Source organism: Limanda limanda, chromosome 13 (assembly GCF_963576545.1).
Source record: "Limanda limanda chromosome 13, fLimLim1.1, whole genome shotgun sequence".
Lineage (NCBI taxonomy): Eukaryota > Metazoa > Chordata > Actinopteri > Pleuronectiformes > Pleuronectidae > Limanda > Limanda limanda.
Genome location: NC_083648.1, coordinates 16,491,676 through 16,509,539, shown reverse-complemented (window position 1 = coordinate 16,509,539; position 17,864 = coordinate 16,491,676). Strand labels below are relative to the sequence as shown.

The 17,864-nt window shown below is 40.8% G+C and overlaps 1 protein-coding gene across 1 annotated transcript in view; it reads left to right on the top strand.

Moving 5' to 3' along the window:
- Positions 1 to 17,657, top strand: part of LOC133018094 (SPRY domain-containing SOCS box protein 4-like) — an 80,520-nt gene extending 62,863 nt beyond the window's left edge. The window contains exon 3 of the mRNA XM_061084396.1: positions 15,223 to 17,657. Coding sequence (XP_060940379.1) covers positions 15,223 to 15,350 — 128 coding nt within the window. The 3' untranslated portion in view covers positions 15,351 to 17,657. The remainder of the gene's footprint in view (positions 1 to 15,222) is intronic.
- Positions 17,658 to 17,864: the final 207 nt, after the last annotated feature.

The window sequence follows — 17,864 nt, the reverse complement described above, 5'->3', positions numbered from 1 at the left end:
TCCATTATACAGGATCAAGAGATACTTTAATCTGATTTTGTGCTTTTGAATCGGCCCATGCCTGATGTCTCGCGCTGAGACTGACCTCCCGGTTGGAACATGACTGACCTTGCATGGCAACATGACTGTGAGCCAGGAATGAGGATTAACTGTCTGTGTCAGCCGAGGAGAGACAGCAATTCCCTGAAGCCAATTGACAATTTGCTCAGATGTAATGAAATGGGTGGAAGACCACACGTCCCTCAGCTCTGCAATAAAAACCTGCATGCAGCGTCAGTGATTGCCTCGTTTTCACAAATTGAAAACATAAAAAGAAAGTATAAGAGAGAAATGACAAACTCGGTGGATAGCTGATAACTTCCTCGGCAAAGACAATTATATTTTAATTACATTAGTATGAGAGAATGGTACATTGTCTCGTGTTTCATAAGCATCCCCAGCGTTTGGGAACGTACTGTACATAATTAGGGAGAGAGAAAGCTGAGGTCTGGGATCACACAATGTCTCACATTCCTGATGATTTTAGTAGCAAAACCAATTTAAGTTCATCTCTCCTGCATGGGAGCTGAATGTGGGACTAGCAGCTGCAGCATCTCAGACCACAAGGCATTTTACAGATATTATGCAGAGCAGATAAAAGATGGTGCATAGTTGAAGCACATGACAGAGATGACATGAAAAAGACTTTAAGAAAGTGTTTCATTTATATAATAAATCCTCTTGCAGTCGAGAAATACTTTTGACATTTTGGAAAATACACTTTCACATTTTTCACATTCCTTCCACTAGCATTAGGGTTACTATACTTATGATTTTTTTTTTTCATCAGAAAACTCATGCTGGATGTTTCCCCTTTTCTCAGGCTTTATGGTAAGCTAAGTTAACCGGGTGTAGCTTGATATTTACAGCATAAAGTAATAGCTGTCTTCAGACATGAACTCAGAAAAAATGTCGCCGGTCTTAACATTTTCTCTGCCTTTTTATTTATCTGTGCATTTTCTCTTATGAAGAGCACAGCAGGAGATTGTTAGAGATGGCTGCGTTCATGACAACAGGAAAATGTCCTATCCACGGGTTGCGGCCTGGTAGAGAATTCAGGAGGCAGGACATAATGGATCAATTTTGCTGGAAGGAAAAAACATCAAGTAATCAGCAATTATCCAAAAATGCTACTGAATCTCATTGTCTTGTCCATGTTGACATCTTTGTCAGCGTCTTCTATGTGTATACCTCTTTTTCATCCTGAAATATATCAGTTTTGCATCCATCCCATGTTGGTCATCATTTCCCTGCTGTATTCTACAGTTTTTACTCGGGGGCTGGCAGGAAATGTTGCAGATCAACTGACTCAGACAGTTGCATTCTCACAAATAGCCACTTTAGAAAATTTCAGGGAAATGTCCAGACTTCTGAGAACAGCTAATGTAAAACATTTCCAGGGTAGGTGCAGTGGGTTCTGAGAAGCAGGACACAGCCACAGGAATATTATAAGTCTGGCCCCTAACAGAAATCCATAGTTGTGTGTGAGATTTGTTGCTGCTGGGTAATCACATGACAATAGTTAGGCTAAATGTGTCACTGGTGACTACAGATGTTGGTACAGATACACTGGTTGTTACTTCAGGCAATTCTTCTGATTGGACTAAAGACTGACCTTTGACCCCTATTAGGCTAATATAGAGCCATTATTCCAGTTTTGTCTCGTCCACTGTCACAGCATGCATCCTCCCCCTTCTCCTCAATGCTCTGTCTGTTAAGCTCCACCGTCACTCTCTCCTCTTTATCTTCTTCTCTATTTAGCTTCCTCTCCGCACATCCCTCCCCTCTCTCCTGAGCTTTCCTCAGGCTACCTCCCCTCTCTCTGTCTTCTTCTCCTGTCGATAACCTCTGCTCCTCCTCTGGTTCCATGTTTATCTTCGCCTCCGCTATCTCTTGTTTTCCTCTCACTCGTCCCACATGGGTGTCTGCCTCCAGCCGAGCTCTCAGCTGCTGCTCTCTGCGGCTCCATTCTACCTCCATCCTCTGGTAGATGTGAAGAGAGAAGTGCCGTGACCCGTTCTTCAGCAACATGTCCTCTACTTTTCTCAGCAGCTCTCTCACCTGCCCCTGCTCTCCTTCCTGTCTGTCATCTGACTCACCTCCTCTGTTCTTCCCCCCCGCCCCCTTGTCATCGTTCCTCCACCAATTTACTTCCTGTTTCTTTCCACCTTCCTTCACCTTCTGTGGATGTATTTCTCTCTGGGCGATGATGGTTGTCTTGTTATCCAATACGTGGTATCGATAGCGACACTTGTACAGAACATGGGAGCGCCTGCTGACTGGATGTGCTCCTGCACACTGCACCCATTTCTCCTCAGCCTGTCACCAAAGGTGAACAACACCATTGTGTGTCTCCAGGCTGTGGGAGTCAAGATCTCCATCCTTCTCTGTACTGCTCTCTTCTCAGAATCAGTGAAGTCCAGCAGAGGGATCACAATCAGAATAACATGGGGTCTGTCAGGATGTAAAACGCAGCATCTGGGAAATGATAAGGTTAAAGTTTAGTTCACTTCAATGAGCATGCACTAGAAAAAGCAACAAAAATGGCAGCTATATACCGGTTTCCCTGCGATTGGTTAAAAGTGCCAGGTTTGCAGCTAAATTTAGCATCACAGTTCCACATTACTGGCATTCACGGGCATTTACCTCTACGAATATTACTGTGTTCTTGTCTGGTATTTGAGGGATTGTGGAAGTAGTCTTAATCGCCCCTTACTGGCCCGGTCTGCATTTTGTAGATGTTTTTTGCATGGAGATATTTTGTAAAACAAAGGTCGTGTGGACAGAGATTTGTGAAAGGAGGAGAAAATCTTCACAGTAGTGTAGACAAGGTAAAGGTATAAATATGAGTCCATGAGATAAAATTGGTTGTACTGTGAGTGACTGCATGACTGGTCTTAGATCTCGACCTGGTTGCTGGTTGCCAAACCCACTGCTTTTGTGAGGGTTAAAAGTTCACTCACCGACATGTCCAGCTGAGCTCCAGCTTCCCATTGTCACAGTTATTCCTAAAGGCTGCAGGTGTAAGATCCCTACACAATAACGGTGCCATCAGAGATCCCGGAATCCTAAGACTCAAGATATTGACCCAAGATCACTCTTTCTTCTTCACTTACTTCCTATCTGGTAGCTTAGGCGATAAACGTTCCTCTTATCAACACTTAAACATAAGCACCTTTTTATAGCTGTCTCGACATTTCCTACGGTTATAAAGCTATCGAAAGTTTTTATGATTCCCATCAAATACTTTCTCACTGTCAGAAAGGTTGTGAATGAATTATAAGGCCTTTTTGAGCAGCATCTTGTTTTACATTGTTTTAGTAGAGCTGCTCACTGGCTTTTGATGAACAACAAGGACTTGCATAACTAAAAGAGCTCATAATAACTTTATTAGGCCTGTAAAGATGATGATGTTGCATCTGTAGTGACAGTGTAGCAGTGTACATTTTACACATGCATTCATATTCATATAGACCTGTGCATTTGTTAATGTAAATATACCTTCAGAAAAGTGGACATGCGTACCTGAGGTATCATGAACTACATATTTGACATGCATTAAAAAATACAATTGTGGTATATGAACTTTGGGCTTAGCCAGTCAATCATCACCAAAAATCTAAACTTAAATCAAATCGTTAATTACATTTTTTATTCAATTCCATAGCAAATAAATGAAATGATTCAGTTAAAACAAACTTATCTTCTGACTCCATTTCCTGTACAAAGTGATTTCCTCCTGCAGCCTTGTGCGTCATTGTTCTACAGCTGTCAAAACAAAATTACCGTTTAACACTTTTTTTAAAAGCAACGGATCTCTGACATTTTACACACATCAAACCTCTTACACGTGATTTGTTTGTGTGAATTCTCTGGCCTCCTTCTGCCGCTCACTGTATCAGGGCTCACATGTTTGGTCCATCTGCAACCTTAATCTGAGCCCGTGCACCTCACAGATTATTGTTACTCTCGTCTCTGTATGTGTTTGTGCATATGCCTGGTGTCATTGTTGGTTATCTCTGTGCTTGACATTTTGACATTTTGTGTTAGCAGATGGAAAAGTGTGTGTTGTGTCTGCTTGTAAGCATGTACCGATATGGAGGCTGCATGGTGCTGTATACTGTTGATGCATGATGCTAAATATAAAATATATGCTATATAATATTTGACTGGCGTAATCCAGGAACAGAAAGTCGAGAAAACGCAGCCTCTACATCATCAGTTTTTACTCACTTTTTACTATTCTTGTTTTCTTTAATTTAATGCTATAGTACTAAAGTACTAAATTGCTGCCGAGCCACTTAAAGAGTCCATGCTCTGATGCAAGTTTCTAGCATATTTATATGTAATGAAATCCTGTATTCTTCATACCTGCTTCATAAGGTTACTACACTTTGTGATTTGCAGAATGACAGAATGACTCGAGGCAATTTCCACGCAGCAGGTATACACTTGCAGCAATTAGCTTCAGTGCTTGTACTGCAGGAAGAAGTGGAGGGGAGCACGGGTGGTAATGATGACATGTAAATATACAGCTGTCTTCTACTCTAAAGTAAATGTCTCCAACCTCCCCCTGTAAATCAGCTGATCTTTAAAAGCAGGCAGGTGGAGTGTTAATCTCCAGTCTTACACCTTTCTTTCTCTTCTGTCCAGCTTCCCTATGCTTCTTACTTCTCTCTCTCTCTCTCTCTCTGGGTTTATGTCCAATGATCTTCTGCCGCTTGTTAGTGTGTGTGTGTGTGTTAGTGAGAGAGCGAGAGAGAGAGAGTAAACATGCACCCAGATAAAAACACACTCTGACCTGACCGGTAAGGCCAGAGAAGGGATCAGCCGTTTTTATCTTGGTTTGCCTCCGTCACACTGAGGTTAGTGTTAAAGCCTGCCTGCTGCGTGTGCGCATGTGTGTGAGCTCATGCTTGTGTTAATGCACGTGCGGTTTCCCTACTTTACTCACACACACACAATCCACCGTAGCTCCAGAAAAGTTCCCCCCCTCGGTCTTTCCTTTTGTTGTTTTGATCTTCACTCTCTGATCCTGATTCTGTCTTGTCTCTGTCAGTTTCACCTATTCTGCATCTCCCTTTGTACTTTTAGGTGATACACACACACACACACTCACATAAAACAGTAGTTACAAAAGTAAGTTTTCCTAATCATCCATATCATGAGCTGTCTAATAAGGTTGTCTATCTGATCTGTACATGTTGGTGTCACTTACAGTATGAATGTAGATATAATTGTTTTTGTCCTCATTCTCCTCATAGTTTGGTTCTTCCTGAAAGGTTAGTTTTCAAGAGACTTCAAGTAGTTGTAGTAAACTCATTTCTAGTCATTTCTTGTAGAATAATCAACAAAATCTTAAAGTGTTATTATTTACTGGAAACTATCATATAAGTGCGTAGCCTACATATGCAAATCATACAATGTTGTACTGCTGTTGTTTATAGCTTTAGCTGTCACATTCTCTTATGAAGTTTTGCGCCTTTTTTGGACAAACCGTTGCTACTTTCTTTAGAAGACAGTGTTGCCCTGGCAGTGAGATTCACACCTATCTGTGAGAGTCATAGAGGCGGGGCAGCAGTTTGTTACCCAGACAGAGGCAGCGCACGGCAACACTTAAAAGCTGAACTTCTCTGAGCATTACGCTGAGGAGCTGTACGTGTGAACGCAAATGTCCGAATCAATTGAACTGGACAACAGAATTTGCTCGGCTACATCTGTAGTACAAAGTCAGTGTTATGTCCAACTGAGCTGATACACAAACAGATAAAGGGTGAACAGATGAAACTGGCTGACACTGCCTCATGGACTGGAAAAATAAAAATTTAGAAATTAGTACATAAAGCATTAAGTACTCAAAAGGCACTTCTGGCAAGAATGAGTGTTATAATATGGGAAATATATTTAAGTGTGTATTTACAGACGTCAGTATTCATGATAAAAATCTAGAAATTATAAAAATCTAGAAATTAGTACATAAAGCATTAAGTACTCAAAAGGCACTTCTGGCAAGAATGAGTGTTATAATATGGGAAATATATTTAAGTGTGTATTTACAGACGTCAGTATTCATGATAAAAATAAAAATCTAGAAATTAGTACATAAAGCATTAAGTACTCAAAAGGCACTTCTGGCAAGAATGAGTGTTATAATATGGGAAATATATTTAAGTGTGTATTTACAGACGTCAGTATTCATGATTGAGAATCAACAATTACTATATATTATATCACCTCAATATTAACAGCTATGTACCACTTCAGATTGTCCAAACATTTCCTTGTTCTTTCATTCTCATATTCATACAGACGACATTGGTCTTCAAATATATAACAGGCTATCTACATTTAATTGTAAAATACAATATTATAAAGTTAGAGGGGAAAGCAGCATTGAAGTCAGAAAGCATTCTATTTTATTCCCTTAAGAGATGTAGGTCTTGAGCTTCTGTGTGGCTCTACAATAGTTTAACTACATCCTCACCCAGGGATGAGGGATGTTTTATCGCTTTGTTAAACTGCATGTAAGCAGGAATATGAATTGATGGCTGTGCTTGGTAAATCATAGCAACATATTTTCTCTAATATTGACATATTTATGAGTGAAGTCCACCTCCATGTCGTGTGTAGCAGTCAAGGATGTCTGAGGGTCAGACAGCAGGCTCTCCTCTCTCAGTGCGTCCTTCCCCTCTCATCTCATGACCGCTTCTCCTCCTCCTCTACTTCATCTCTTCATCTCGTCTCCTCTTCCTCACCCCAGTCCTCCTCCCCCAGTCTTTTACTTTTTCTACCTCTCCTTCTCATCTTTCCTCCTCCAGTTTTTTTCTCTCATCTCTCTCACCGTCTCATCCCAGAGGAGACAGCGAGCGGTGGATTTACAGGAATGCAGGAGGAAAAAGAGAGAACAGGGCTTTAAAAAGAAACAGTGCCATGGCTTGTATTACCACCAACTCCTCTCTGTAGTATAGTCAGCTCTGCCCACAATGCCCATCTTTCTGTGTGACACTTATGTGGCTGATAAGATGCTAAATGACTCATAACTAATACTTGAGCCACCAACGTTATGCTTTAGCCAAATATTTCAAGATGGAGTGTTCACAGAGGACTTGAGGGACAGTTTTTTTTATTTTTCCTACCCTAAATCTGTGTGGGCTGGACTTAGTGCAACTATGTTTGCAGCCATTAGTCCTCCCACGCCGTGGCTGCATCCTTTTTTTAGCACAAAAGGGTTTTCTAACAAATCCTCCATGGATTGTCGCAGCAGGTCTGCTTGAGGTCTGAATAACGGATGCTTCAAACTGTCTTAAAGTGTGATTATGCAAAAAACTTGAGTGTTGCACAATTTACCGCGGAAAAAGATACAGGACACCGCCGGAGGTACATTAGTTATGGATAACGGCGACTTGTCTTTCCTTGTGAAGGACGTTCGGTGTTTGGCAGAGTTCAACGTCTTGTGTGTTTGCTCAGAGTGTAGAGATGCACCTCCTAACAGTCCCTTCTTTGTTGTGTTTGCTCTTTGTTTGAGTGATGTCTAAAAATGTTCTGTTTTCTTTCTTAAATCATAAACTCACATTTTCAAAGCAGCCATTAATCTGCAGAATTAACCTTAATTGTAATTTGGGACATTATTAATCACCTTGTACTACACTGCTGTCCTCTGTCAGTAGATGCAGGCTTCATATTAATACAGTGCATAGTGATGTTGTGCATACAGTATGAGAGTCAAAGCAAGAGCCTGCAGTGCAATAGCTCACAAAACTTGTCATATAAATTATAATTGGCAGAAGGATTCTAAGTTCTGTACTTACTCTTTCCCTTTGTGTTGTTGAAACAACAACACGTCCAATGACATTTGAAGCCTTTGGACTTTTCTTGGATTTTGTTGCACCTGCTCATTCTGAACATACAGTCCTTCCTAAGTTTCTGCTCCTTCAAAGTGCGGCCCAATCACCACCTGGTGGCTGGCTGCAGTATAGGTTATAAATCCTGCCTCCTCCATGTTAGGGGATGGGACATGGACCAAACTAAAACATACATTTAATACATTTTTTTCTTAAAAATGATTTTATGCCATTTCAGGTAGTTCTTATCACTCTGATGAATGTTCAAGTGTTCATTTGTACCATTAAGTTTGGTTTCAATTAGTTATTTGATTCTATAAAAACGAGGTGAAACGAGGCTCAGCGTCTCCCCAGATTTAGCAAAATAGTTATCTGCCTACTCGTTTCAAGTCTGTTCACTCAGAACAGCCTTGCGCTTATTTATTTACATATTCACTTTAAATATGCACAATACTCTGCACTTTTACTGCCTTTTTTGCACTTCTGGTTAGATGCTAAACTGCATTTCGTTGTATAAGTACTTGTACTGTGCAATGACAATAAAGTTGAATCTAATCTTATCTGATCTAATGATCGACAGCTGACAGCCGGACTCCTGATTGGTTGAGCATCTTCGGCGCCTCACTACGGCACAAATCCTTTCTGATAGTCAGAGGCAGCTGAGGCACATCATCCCTCTTTATAAACAGCCTATGGTTCGACCACAGACATATTCCAGAGTAAATATTAAGTCATGAAGTTCAGGACCCAGCCCTACTTGTGACTGTGTTGGAATTATTTGCCCTCGACTGAGCTCAAAGCCTCTGTATATGCATATGCAAGGAGCTCTGTGTGTGTGTGTGTGTTTTCTCTTTGTTTATTTCATATTGTTTTATCTGATCTTCCCTGATTTTTTCCAGCGATGTGTGTTGATCTGTTTGATTTCCTGTATTCGTGACATCGCATACACGGGTGCTCTTTGTGTCTGCATGTTTTTCTCGACTGTCGAGGTCTGTACCAGACAGGTTTGTGGAGTTCCTTTATATAAATGTTTGTTCTCGTTTCACGTTAACAGGACAAACATGCTGCGGCTGCTCCAGCGGGCCTGCATTGTGACATTAGATCAGGACAGAAAAAGCTTTGTATTGGGGGAGAAATACACCAGAGGTCACATTATTGAGCTGTTTGTTAATCCTTTAACTATTTGCTTGTCCCATATGTACACATCCATATGAGTAGACATATGGGCTTGTGCTTTACTTTCAATTGTACCACTGTTGTCGTGGAAAGCCTTGTAATTACATTTTTATTCATTATTCTATTACATTGACTTTAATTAAAGGATTAAAGGATTACATGCTCCTCTAATTCTTTAACCTCTCGGGCTTTGAAGCTCCTCCGAAAAATCAGGCAGATAATGATAAAAACTGCATTGTCATCAGGATAAACACACACACACACACACACTTTTGTGTCTCCTGTTGACAGTTTGGAGATAAAGCAGTTTTCACCCAGTGATAGTTTGTGATGTGCCAGGGAACGATCAAACACTTCAACCTTCGAGAGTGTAAGGAGCGAAACAGTATGGGAGTGATAAAGAAGGGCAGAGAAGAAGGCAGCGGCTGAAGAGGTTTCCTCTTTACAGGTGGAAAAGCACCGCAGGAGGAGAGAGGTGTTCTTTTACAGATGAGATGGAGCTGTGGCAAAATGAGAGACTTGAGAGAGAGAAAGAGGAGAGGATCATGTTGAGCCTGAGCCGTCCATTCTATATGTAACGTTTGTGTTTGTCATCGCCAGTCTCTGAGGCCGTTTGAGAAGCTTCATCATCTTAAATCTAGCTGATTTTTTTGCTAAGAAATCAACATATATAAAACATCTCCAGTTTTTTTTTATTGGTTAAAATCATAGACTGTATATAAAGATGGATGACGTGACTCCACACACCACCAGGTAGGAACAGAGCCATTTTACACATTTGGTTCAGGCGGTGGGAATGTTGGTCCCGTAATCAGTGAATTGGAACAAACATAAGTTTATTAAATTGCTACAGTGCCATCTGCCCCAGTGAACCATTGGAGGTTCTCAAATGTCAATCAACTATTTCCATGGAAACCATTCAACATCCTAATCCATCTTAACATCTTAGGAAAAATAGTCCCTAGCTCTAGTGTCATCATACTTCATCTTTACCGGACTTTGACTTTGAGTATTTCTTCTTTTTCTATGACTAGTTTCTCTCTGATGGCGTCTCAGGCTTTATTTAGATCCTAGGCTTCACCTCAGGTCAGTTTTGACATCCATCATCAGAGTGATGCTGCGGTTGCCATTTTCACCTTCTCTCCCATTATCATTGTCTACAGACAATAACTCCTGCTCTGCACTGCTGTGCAACTGAATCTCATTACAGGCGTCATGTCATTCTGTGTGACCCTATTACTTCTTGTTCCCATCACAGCAGACCCAGGGTCACACTTCATATCCATATAAAATGTCTCATCAGGGAAGCAGTCCTTCACTCGCTGAGATCCCTCCGCACACCGTCGTCATCAGTTTACCCTCCTGATGAATTAATAGAGGCCTGCCACTCTTGTGCAAATAGAGCTGTCACAGCAGAATGTGGAAAAAAACATTAAAGGTTGCTGGTTTGATTCCCAGTGCTGCCAACATCTGCCTGAACAAGCACTCTGAAAAAAGGAGAGAAATTACTTTTATTTTTCATTATCACTATAATAATAATTATATTTTCATTAAAAAGTCCTGTGGTCTAGGGGCGGTTTTCCCTCAGGAATTATTCTGGTTTCATCTGGCAGTTTAGCTCTCAAACACTCTGAACTCATTTTGACGACCAGTATCTCAATTAGAAAGTTATTATAATAACTTGAAATAATTGATTTCAATAAAAATAGAGCAATTATACTCTGAGGAAATCCAAAATAACTCATTAGGGTCCACTGTGTATTCTGGTGGTATCTTATTCATCAATGTGACGTATCTGTGACGACCTACAGGTAAATCTCTTCACCCACAGTGATGATATTCATTCTGAGGCATCATTCCTCTTAATGCACTGAGTGTGTAATGATGCAGATGTAAATTACCCACTGCTGATCATCCACAATGAATCTGCTCATTAGCTTGGGGAGCTGCTTATAGGATGAAACATAATGGAAAATGTGTCATTAAGAATTAAACCTTATTGTTAATGCACCGAGAAATGCAATGAAAGTCATTAACCCTGCTAATAACTTGTATAACGCAACAAAAGGTCACTGTAGAAATGTAGAGGGCAGCTTGTGATTAACATGGAGAGAACGCTAACTTATAGAAAGGATCCCCTAAAGATAGAATAATATTATGAGCTGGTACGTGTTAAATACCTCCTGTCGCATTAAACTGTACAGCTACATTAACACACTGTAACATGTGTAAAGTCATTAAGGCAAGGAAGTTTCATTTGTAGAGCCCATTTCATACGCAGTGGTAATATATGTAAAAAGATTAAAATAACAAGAAAAAAGAGAAAAATAACACAAATTAGGTAGAAATTAAAATATTCACATAAAAATAGATTAAAATATGATGGTATGACTTTGTATACAGTTTAGTTACAATGTTTTCAAAGATGATTTATAAGATTAGAAGATGTCGAAAGCTTTCTATGATTACAGAAATTTAAAAAAGACAGGTAATTATAGTCAATCTTTTTATTTTTCAGAAGTTTAAGGGATACAAAAGGTAATGCTGCTTCCCGTGTGTGAGAGGGGAGTCTGTGATGAACGCTGATAGTTTCCACTCAACACTCTGTGGTTCTTTGCGGCTGTTGTTATGTCTGAAACATCTATAAGACTTAATGCATTACAATAAAGGCTCATAGAAGCTATTACAACACATTAGGTTATAATTAGAATTCATTGTGAGGGTATTAATAATGCATTCTAGAGGCTCCATAGAAAGTATCCCTGACATTATGGCAGACAGAGCTGGGCTGTTTCCGGATACTTCACTTCTCACTGAGGAAGAAATGACTCCAGGAGGTTTGAGTGTATTTTGATCTTTAACTCTCATTCCAGTAACAGCGGCTAATTAAGAGACGTCGCAGTGACAAAAAACAGTGAATTTTTACCATTTCAGTCTATTTTCATTTGTATTATTTGAAGTTGTTTTTCTGGAGAGGGGAAGACAGAAAGAAAGACAGAGAGACAGAGAGTTTGAAGCCAAAGTGTTGTTTGCTGAAACTGTCTCCACATTATTGAGCACTAAAGATCCTACCAGCGCTCTAATTAATGGCATTTGGTGGCAAATTGCTCCCTTTGACAGGTTAGTGCACACAACTCACACACTTGTACAATTCTACCTTTGTGAGGACACTCATTGTGCATTTCTTACAGCCCATAAACCAAACCTCAACCATCACAATCATGGTTTTCCACTTGTTCTTATTAGTTCAGCAAGGCGAAAAGAAGCCAGCTTGTGGGCTGCAGCACACACAGAATTATCTGAAGAGGTCTGAGTAGGAGTCAGAGCAGGTAATTAAACCTGGTAAAAACACTTTTCCACAACTCGCTTGATTACTTTCAGCTTTCATCTCTGCTTTCATGTCTTGTTTTTTCAGAGAACCTTCTTTTTATATTGTATCTATCGGAAATTCAATAAATAAGATGAAAAGTGTCTCCGAAACAAATTACCTGCCCTCAACCCTTAATACCGCACACGTAATCACGGATGAGACTTCAAGCTGTACAATGAACAACATCCAATTGATCAACCAGTACCTTAAACATTCTTCATTTTAGGAGTCATTAACCAAGTATGTAGATTGAAGAAACATCTCCTACTGTATAACATTTGTACAGGGGAATATGTTTCACTGCAACGGGAAAGGGAAATTTAATTCAATTTGAATTGTACAGAGCCAAATCCCAACAAACATTATCTCAAACATCTTACATATGGTTGATCCCTCACAGTCTTATAGAAAACCTTGTGCAGAACCAGACACTATGTTGGCGGCCATCTTCCTCAGCTGGTCAGGTGAGAGAAGACATATGAGGGAGAGGGGAGAGAGAGTAGTGTGATTATCGTATTTTAACTATACTGGTTGTCATAATGAAAATAATAAGAGTGATACTTGGATATAATGGTGTTATTAAGCAGCAGTAAATTGCTTTAGTAATAATAATAATAATAATTTTGAGCAACCAGTCTCAGCTTATCTGCAGAGCTCAACATCTGCACTGTCTCAATTATTATCTCTGGGACCACAGCAAGTACAATGTGCTGTCATGTGGTGATGGGTTTTTGATTGAAACATAACATTCACTTTCTCCTGCGAAAAATATGTGTCAGATAACTTTATAAGGAAAATTACTATATGGATTTATATGTCGTGTTGATGGCTCAGGCACCGCACAGCAGCATTCATCCACTGTGCCTCGTATCAGCTGAGATGAAAGCAGCTCTCGTAGTGGCAGCAGCGTAGTGGGAGAGTCAAAGTGAGGGCAAACTTAAAATCAACTGTGCTCTTATATCATCGTGACTGTGCACAAGTGATTCTGTGGCGAGCGCGGGTGAGCATTGACAGAGCCACTGCAAGGACACAGTTAGCGTGTGTGCGTGTGTGTGTGTGTGTGTGTGTGTGTGTGTGTGTGTGTGTGTGTGTGTGTGTGTGTGTGTGTGTGTGTGTGTGTGTGTGTGTGTGTGTGTGTGTGTGTGTGTGTGTGTGTGTGTGTGTGTGTGTGTGTGTGTGTGTGTGTGTGTGTGTGTGTGTGTGGACTGTGCTCTGTCCTGTTGGTTTAACCTTGAACAAGCATCAGCAGAGGACGTCCAGGATTACAACAGGTGATGGCAGCGTGTGTTTGTCCTGTAAGAGAAGCAGGGCGACTCAGACTCGTAGACTGTGTTTTACTGTCACTTCAGGATCCTCCTCAGCTTTTAACACCTCAAAATGATGATCCACGCCACTAATTACCGGCCGTCCAGATAAATACTTTATCTCAGAGGGTATCTCCCCCTGTCTCTGTTTTTTTTTCTTACAACTTTACACATTTACACTTCAAACGTTTCCTGCCAGTTACAGTCTCTCTGTCTCCTAATGATTGACTTTCACTCTACCTCTTTCAACCCTCCTCTTCATTGTCACTGTTTCTGTCACCCCTCCCTTTTCCATCGGAGTGACTTCCTTTGTTGCTGTTCTGCTCCACTTCTTAATTTGCCTGCATTTCTTCTCCACCGATGGTCGGGCGCCATTGTGTTGTTGTGGGAGTCATGTAGTTCAAAGGCTGTGCAGTGCAGTAAAGCATGTGTGTACGCAGGACAGTATGTGCCTGCCGTGGAGCGTGTGTCCTCTGGTGTGTGGGGGGGGGGGGGTTTGGGGCAGGGGGTTTGTTGGATCACGGAGTTCATCTTTGCATACATCTCCTCTCCTCACCCTCAATCCTCCCCCCTCCCACTCCGCTGTGCTGTGTAATTAGACCAATCAGATGTGGTCATTACCATTAATTAAAACAGATGACGCTATAAAATCAAAGCTGTGAGGCCAGGTTGCTAACACACAATGAAGGGAGAAGGACAAAGAGTAGGGAGCAGAGGAAACAAATAAACAGCCGGTTGGAAGTCAACCATACAGCTCTGCAAATGTCTATTAATCAATCAGGCTCTGGAGGCAAACTTAGCAAGTTGTTTTTTTATTGTTTTTTTTTTTAGATTTGAAATTGTTGGAGTTTTCTCTTTAGAAGCTGCTAAAATATTTGAAGTTTGATGTGCTCAATAACATCAAATGTGGCAATTCTATAACTATGGACCAAGAGACAACAGCTACACCAACACTGGTTTCAGACAGGTTTCTTCTGACCATAGTCCTTCCTCCTCCTCCTCCTCCTCTTCCTCCTCCTCTCTGTGGTCTGTCATGCAGCTCAGACCGCAGTCTCCAGTATCTGTTACTTCCTTCATCCCCATGTGAAGTTAAAGGTCAGAGACGAGAGGCTGACACGGCACTCGTAGAGATTAGAAAGTGTCTGTGTAACAAAAACATTGTGCTTCTGCACAAAAGCCCCAAAAGTTCTTGATCAAATTATATATATATATATTATGTTTTCCTTTGAAATGGTTTGATTAGAATAATCTTTTCAGCAGGACAGAATGTCCTTGTGACAGATGGTGTTCTTTATTCAATGAGTTCAAATACAGGTGCCTATATAGATCTCTCAGGAACTTGTTCATGCATAACAAATATAAGGATGTATTATGCATGTTTAAAAAGACAGAGGTGCAAGTACCAACAGAAACATACAGGCAAATCAATTCATGACATATCTCAAGTTTGCTCTCAGACTAATAGCATCTCTCTCTACTTCCCTTTCTGCAGCCGAGCCTCTTCCTCTGATGGACCTGTGTCGCCGTGCCGCCCGCCTGGCGTTGGGTCGGGAGCGGCTTCAGGAGATCGAGAGCCTCCCTCTTCCTCAGTCTCTCAAAAATTACCTCCAGTACCAGTGACTGACAGCAACAGGACCAACTGAACAACGCCACGAATCAGACCACCAGGAAGTCGAAGGGTGGACTGATGAAACACATTTATTTAAAAAAGATGCAGACACGGAAGACGGATGGAAGAATGTCCACACTGAGAGCGCCAAAGCTCAACACCCGATGGATTTATACGAGGAGGAATGGACGGAAGGATGGTGGATGAACTGATGGCGGAGGTCCGTCCTTCATGTGGAGGACACGACAGCTCCAGATTATTTTGGATATTGAAGCTGCTCTTTCATTAGTTTTGGATTTTTGGAAATAAATGATTGATGATGGGCTCCCCTCAGAGTGAGCCCATCCTCTGGGAGACGGTGGTTAGATGAACACCACCATCTAGTGGTGAGAGTGAGAACTGCGGCGAGAAGGCACACTAATCCTACCCTCGGAGGCCTTTCTGACGTACAGTCAGGGACAGTGTGTTTAAGTTGGAAACCACAGAGTGAGTCCACAGTCTCCACTGGCACAGGTGACAGCCCAGACGTCCGACAGCATTTTAGCACAAATGTCATTATTATGTGACGACTCGGGGCCGAACCTAAAGCTCCCACTGCACACAGAGTAGATGGAAACATCAGGGGGAATGAGCTCCTGGCTGCATGCAGAGATTTGGGGATAGTTTAGCCTCTTTCAGACATGGTATAAATATAATATTAAGAAACTAAAGTACCAGACAGCAGAGTGGGACAGAGCAGTGGAGTGAAAAAGTAATCATGGGAATCGAAGTGTATCAGTGATGGATTTTAAAATTCTTTAAGAGTTCTAAGTCTTAATGTTTCTCACTCATTAATTGGATCATTTATCAGTTTATTAACATGGCCTGTCCTCTACTGAAACATCCAACACAGCAACAGTACAGAAGGACAGGATGCTACATTTGCTGCATCATGAATAACACCTGAAACATTAAGGATCCCTTTTTGCCACATACCACAAAGGAAAAGAAAATAGTATAGTCTGATCTGACGTTACATAATTTTAACAAAAACTGCTTAACAACCTGGCATCAGATCTTAAAATACTCCTCTGTAACTTCAATTTAACAAACAATCAAAGTTTAAAAAAAGAGGTTCAGTTGTTATCTATTGAGAGTTTGATGTTCAGAAACTCACCTGATCCACTGTATCAAAGCTGGGTGCGTGAAGTTTAATCAGATTTGATAGGGAATTATTTGATTAAAGAAAACAACAACTGTCACATTTGAGCACAAATGCTACTTTATTATTCTTATTGATGGATGGAGATACTGTATGTGGCATCAACTGGTTCAACACAGAAAAGGAAAAACACATTTCTAATGGGAACCATAAATGTCTCGTAGGAAGAAGTTTCACTTTTAATATGCACAGTTTGTGCTGCTGCCGCCTTTATGTGACTGTGACGATATTCAGTTCAGACTTGCACTGTGTAACACTGTGGGTGCAGCTTATTAAGACTGTCACCACTACATGTCTGAAAGGGGCACGAGTGTGTGTGTGGTAGCTGTGGGAGCTGTGGGTCAAGGTGTGCCGCTGTGGAACCAGTGCTAACATGCTGTTGGCAGTCACAGGAGCCGTCCTCCCTGCTGATGTTTGTGGCGCCCTGCTGTAGCTCGCTGGTACCAGACAGTGTCTGTCTACTGTTCACACAACTGTCTTAATGACCACAAACAAACAAACAGAGAAACACACAAACAAACAAACAAACAAACTAAGCAGATCTAGACTCTGGATCTAAGATAAAAGGCTTGCGCAGGACACAGCATATGCAGTTGACACACACCAACACACACACACACACACACACACCGTACAAACACAAACACATTTTCTTTCCTAAAAAAGCTTGAGTCACTTTTTTTTACTTCTGAGTTTGTATCCTACATTATTATTATCATTATTATTATTATTATTATTAATAATTAATATTATTAATGTTATTTTGAGTGTGGAGTCTGATTCTGATGGTGAATGATGATGATGGTGATGTTTACTTATCACAAACTAATTCTATGTTTTTAAAACTGATCAGTGATGGTTACATTCAGGTAAATGTAATACAAAGATGCTAGTGATGAAGGGAGAGAGAAATCAGAACTAGTTGATTCAATGCTGCTTTTATTATTATTTTTTTAAGACTATTATAATTATTATTGTTATTATTTGTGATGGCGGTGGTCCCACCTCTTGTCTCCATCAGTTAGGATGGGAAAGAAGGACCATTTCAGAGAAGTTGTAGAATGTATGGACAGACGGAGCTGTGGAGACGTCAGCTGATATGAAATGTGAATAAAAAGCCAAGTGAATTTGAAAAAAATGATATCTGTGTTTCTTTCCTTTTGACATATGTGTTTTAAAACATCAAAGCAGATGATTTTGATGAATGTGGGTGATAATAGAGTTGTCCAAGAATACATCTAACACTTAGAAACAACACACAGAGCTGCAGTAAGATGCAAACCAGCCTGATGGTTCATCTAGGGGGCCGACACACTCTCAGCAT